The sequence below is a fragment of the Solanum lycopersicum genome, chromosome 9 (assembly GCF_036512215.1).
Source record: "Solanum lycopersicum chromosome 9, SLM_r2.1".
Taxonomy (NCBI): domain Eukaryota; kingdom Viridiplantae; phylum Streptophyta; class Magnoliopsida; order Solanales; family Solanaceae; genus Solanum; species Solanum lycopersicum.
This window is the reverse complement of record NC_090808.1, coordinates 12659463-12664870: the sequence shown is the minus strand read 5'-3', so window position 1 is coordinate 12664870 and position 5408 is coordinate 12659463. Positions and strand designations below refer to the sequence as shown.

At 41.5% G+C, this 5408-nt stretch overlaps 1 protein-coding gene across 1 annotated transcript; it reads left to right on the top strand.

The window, feature by feature from the left end:
* Positions 1-3036: 3036 nt before the first annotated feature.
* On the top strand, positions 3037-4931 carry LOC138338369 (uncharacterized). The gene is made up of 2 exons (XM_069289325.1): positions 3037-3463; positions 4903-4931. The coding sequence occupies exons 1-2, from the start codon at positions 3037-3039 to the stop codon at positions 4929-4931; spliced, it is 456 nt and encodes a 151-aa protein (XP_069145426.1).
* Positions 4932-5408: the final 477 nt, after the last annotated feature.

Below are 5408 nucleotides of genomic sequence, written 5' to 3'. Positions count from 1 at the left end.
GACAGGTGATAGGGCCCATTGTTACGCCTTCCCTGGGCTGTATGAAGCGGAGACATCTGATGTTGTTATCACAGATAATCTTTTGGTTTGTGATTGCATGGCTTCTGTATTGTTTGATCCTAGATCCACATTTTCTTATGTATCTTCCTCATTTGCTAATGGTCTTAATATACATTGTGAATTACTTGACATGCCTATTCGGCTTTCTACTCCGGTGGGTGAGTCTGTGATAGTTGAAAAAGTATATTGGTTTGGTCTGGTGACTTTTGTGGGGAGCAATACTTATGTAGACTTGGTTATCTTAGAAATGGTTGACTTCAATGTAATTCTGGGTATGACTTGGCTTTCTCCAAATTTTACAATCTTGGATTGTATTGCTAAAACAGTGAAGTTAGCCAAGCCTGGGACAGATCCGTCAGTGTGTGCACTTCAAACCCGGTTCGTATCTTCTCCTTTCTTCGTTCTAAGAGAATGGTTAGTAAGGGTTGTTTACATTTCTTGGCACACCTCAGGGATGATACTACCCAAGTACCTTCAATTAAGTCGGTTTCGATAGTCCGTGAGTTTTTGGATGTGTTTCCTGCAGACCTTCCTGATATGCCACCGGATAGAGATATTGACTTCTGCATCGATCTTGAACCGGGTACTCTCCCCATTTCTATACCCCCTTATAGAATTGCTCCCGCGGAGTTAAGAGAGTTAAAGGCCCAACTCAAAGATTTGTTAAGCAAAGGCTTCATTAGACCAAGTGCATCCCCTTGGGGTGCTCCGGTTTTGTTTGTGAAGAAGAAGGATGAAAGTTTTAGGATGTGCATAGATTACAGGCAACTGAACAAGGTAACTATTAAGAACAAGTATCCTCTTCCTCGCATTGATGATTTGTTCGATCAGTTACAAGGTGCTTGTACCTTCTCAAAAATCTATTTGAGATCTGGCTACCATCAATTGAAAATACGGGCAACGGATGTGCCCAAGACTGCTTTTCGGACCAGGTATGGGCATTATGAGTTCTTAGTAATGTCTTTTGGGCTTACGAATGCCCGTGCTGCTTTCATGAGCTTGATGAATGGGATTTTTAAGACATATCTGGATCTCTTTGTAATTGTATTCATTGATGATATACTGCTATACTCAAAGAGCAAGAAAGAAAATGAGGAGCACTTAAGAATTGTGTTGGAAATGTTGAGGGAGAAAAAGATTTATGTCAAATTCTCCAAGTGTGAGTTTTGGCTAGATTCAGTGTCCTTTTTGGGACACGTGGTTTCTTAGGATGGAGTGAGGGTGGATCCATCTAAGATTGAAGCAGTGAAGAATTGGGAGAGATCTACTAATGTGTCAGAAGTAAGGAGCTTTGTTGGTTTAGCCAGCTACTACCGTCGATTTGTCAAGGGATTCTCTTCTATTGCTTCCCAATTGACAAACTTGACTAAGCTGAGTGTTCCATTTGTATGGTCGGACGAGTTTGAAGAAAGCTTTCAGAAGCTCAAGACTTTGTTGACTACTTCACCAATTCTCACCTTGCCCGTGGAAGGTAAGAACTTCATTGTTTATTATGATGCATCCTATTGTGGTTTGGGTGCAGTGCTAATGCAAGAGAAGAATGTAATTTCTTATGCTTCTAGGTAATTAAAGGTGCATGAACGTAATTATCCGACCCATGATTTGGAGTTGGCTGGGGTAGTGTTTGCATTAAAGTAATGGAGACATTATTTATATGGCGTTAAGTGTGAAGTCTACACGGATCATCGTAGCATACAGTATGTTTTTACCCAAAAAGATTTGAACTTGAGACAGAGGAAATGGATTGAACTACTGAAGGACTACGACATCACTATCTTTTATCATCCGGGAAATGCTAATGTTGTGGTAGACGCCTTAAGTAGAAGGGCAGGAAGCATGGGATGTCTAGCTCACTTGCAAGTTTCTAGATGCCCATTGGCTAGCGAAGTTCAGACTCTTGCTAAAAACATTATGAGGCTAGAAGTAAATGAGAAGGGAGGATTTTTGGCCAGTGTGGAGGCAAGATCTTCTTTTCTTGACAAGATTAAGGGAAAACAGTTTAGTGATGAGAATCTGATCCGGATCCGAGATAAGGTGTTGCGAGGAGAGGCTAAGGAAGCAACGATCGATGAGGAAGGTGTTTTGAGGATTAAGGGAAGGGTATGTGTACCCCGCGTGGATGATCTAATCCACACTATTCTGACAGAGGCTTATAGTTCAAGGTATTCTATACATCCTGGTGCAACAAAGATGTATAGTGACCTAAAGCAACGTTTTTGGTGCAGTAGAATGAAACGTGACACTGTGGAGTTTGTCGCCAAATGTCCAAATAGCCAGCAAGTAAAGTATGAACACGAGAGGCCCAGAGGAACACTTCAGAGAATGCCCATTCCTAAATAGAAGTGGGAAAGAATTGCAATGGACCTTGTGGGTGGTCTTCCAAAGACAATGAGTAAGTATAACTCCATTTGGATAATTGTTAATAGGTTAACTAAGTGTCCTCACTTCATTCCGGTCAAGGTGCCTTACAATGCAGAGAGGTTAGCAAAACATTACATCTTGGAAGTTGTGCGATTTCATGGAGTTCAACTTTCCATTATATCAGATAGAGGTATGCACTTTACTTCTATGTTTTGGAAAACATTTCATGCGGAATTGGGTACTAGGTTGGACCTTAGTACCGCGTTTCACCCTTAGACCGATGGTCAGTCTAAGCGAACGATTCAAGTGTTGGAGGATATGCTTCGTGCATGCGTGATAGAGTTTGGTGGCCATTGGGATAGCTTCTTACTCTTAGCAGAATTCTCGTACAACAATAGCTATCACTCCAGTATTGATATGGCCCCATTTAAAGCACTGTATGGGAGGAGATGTAGATCTCCCATTGGGTGGTTTGATGCATTTGAGGTTAGACCTTGGGGTACTGACCTTCTGAGGGAATCGTTAGATAAAGTGAAATGCATTCAAGAAAAGCTTTTAGCGGCTCAGAGTAGGCAGAAGGAATATGCAGATCAAAAGATTAGAGACTTAGAGTTTATGGAGGGTGAGCAAGTTTTGCTGAAGGTTTCGCCCATGAAAGGGGTGATTTGGTTTCGTCAGCGAGGTAAGCTAAGCCTAAGGTATATTGGTCCATTTGAAGTTCTGAAGCACATTGGGGAGGTAGCTTATAAATTAGCCTTGCCCACAGGACTGTCAGGAGTGCATCCGGTATTTCATGTGTCTATGTTGAAAAGATATCATGGGGATGGAAACAAAATCATCCGTTTGGATTCAGTTCTACTTGATGAGAATATTTCTTATGAGGAGGAGCCTATTGCTATTTTAGATAGAGAAGTCCGCAAGTTGAGGTCAAGGGAAATTGCATCTATCAAAGTTCAATGGAAGAATCGTCCGATTAAAGAATCCATTTGGGAGAAAGAGGGTGATATGCAAGAAAGATACCCACACCTGTTTACATATTCAGGTACTCCTTTTCGCTCTTGTCTTTCTTCTTATGATTGTTCGAGGACGAACGATGGGTAAATTGGTATCTATTGTAATGACCTGTTAAGTCGTTTTGAGCAGCAGATTTTATTTCTGGAAAAACTGTCTTGGTCGACGGATGCCACGACAAACCGTCATGGGCACGACGGACCGTCGAGAAGGTCTCCTTCCAAAATACTTAGAATTCTGAAATTTTTGTACTGAAATCGACTCTCTGAACTTCGTGACGACATGGAAGGACGGACCGTCGTGGGCACGACGGACTGTCACAGACCCTTGGTAAAAATCTAGTCTCTAAACTCTATGACGGAAGCAACAGGACGGATCGTCGCAGGCACGACGGGCCGTCACAGACTGCGTAATCCCAGGCTGGGTCGGATTTCTGTTAAATGTTTTAAGGGGCGTTTTGGACTATTCCTGCTATAATTATAAATTTAGTGGGTTAATGTAAATAATTTAATTACTTGGGGGTTAAAGGAGATAACCTTGAATTAATTAATGGGTTAATTCATCATCTTTTATACTTAAATATATGCTAATTAGGGTAAAAGAAAGAGGGTTGAATAAGAAAAATAGAAAGAACAGAGAGAGGGAGAAGAACGATCGAGAGAGAGGGGAAACAAAGAGGAAAACAAAGCTTTGGGGAATTTGATTGCTTGATCACTAATCTTCGGTGGAGGTAGGTTATGGTTTATGCTATTTCATAGTAAATTCTTAATAGCGATTGACATGTATTGGTAATTTCGTAAAGTCTTCTATATGATTAATTGTGTGTTTGCATGATGTGATTATATAATTGTAATAAAATAAGCATGATGAGGCTGTTGAATATTAAACCTTGAAACCTCTTTGTTAACGATGATGCCTTGGTATAAAAGAAGGCTTGATGAACTAAAAGAGTGAGGTTAGTGGATCGGGTGTCACGTTCCGGTACCAGGATAGTAGTAGTGGATCAGGTGTCACGTTCCGGCACCAGGATAGTAGTAGTGGACCGGGTGTCACGTTCCGACACCAGGATAGTGTTAGTGGATCGGGTGTCACATTCCGACACCAGGATAGTATTAATGGATCGGGTGTCACATTCCTACACCAGGATAGTATTAATGGATCGGGTGTCACGTTCCGACACAAGGATAGTATTAATGGATCGGGTGTCACGTTCCGACACCAGGATAGTAGTAGTGGATTGGGTGTCACGTTCTGACACAAGGATAGTATGGGGAGGATCGGAGTGTCACGTTCCCACACCAGGATAGTAAAGAGAATGAATCTTGAATTTTGCTAATATACTCAGATTTAATGAACCTATTTCCCATATATATCGTGGTTTCACGGTATTTTTAATGCTTTTTTCTTATATTTAGTGTGTCTAAAAGCCTTTGTGTATTGATTTTTATGTAAGTTTCTCATTATTTCCAGGAAATCTTTCTAACGCAGATATCTTTTAGCAAGAAATGCAGAAAAGTTACCACCTAAGGAGCTTGTGAGGTCCGTCGTGCCTGTGACGGTCCGTATGTGGCATCGTAGTGAAGCTGCTGAAGGAAGATGGGAAAGTCTTACCAAGTGTGGGGCTATGAAGTGCATGAAGGATCGTCATAGCCATGACGGTCTGTTCAGCTGGTTCGTCGTGATGATCAGAGAAGTAATCCCTGTACCCAAATTCCAAGAGTTTAAGTGTTTTGGAACAGAGACCCTCGACAGTCCAGTGTGCCTGTAAAGATCCGTCATACCTGCCGTCGAGGGTAATAAATAAAGAAATATAAGAATTTGCAAAGTAGGGGATGACGGAGTCCATGACGGCTCGTCGTGACCATGACGACCCGTCGCGAGGTCCGTCGACCCAGTCGCATTTTGACAAATTTTCACCAAATAGAATCCTTCTTTGATTAGGTTTTTGTTTTTTGTAAATAGTTGAAAAACCTCGT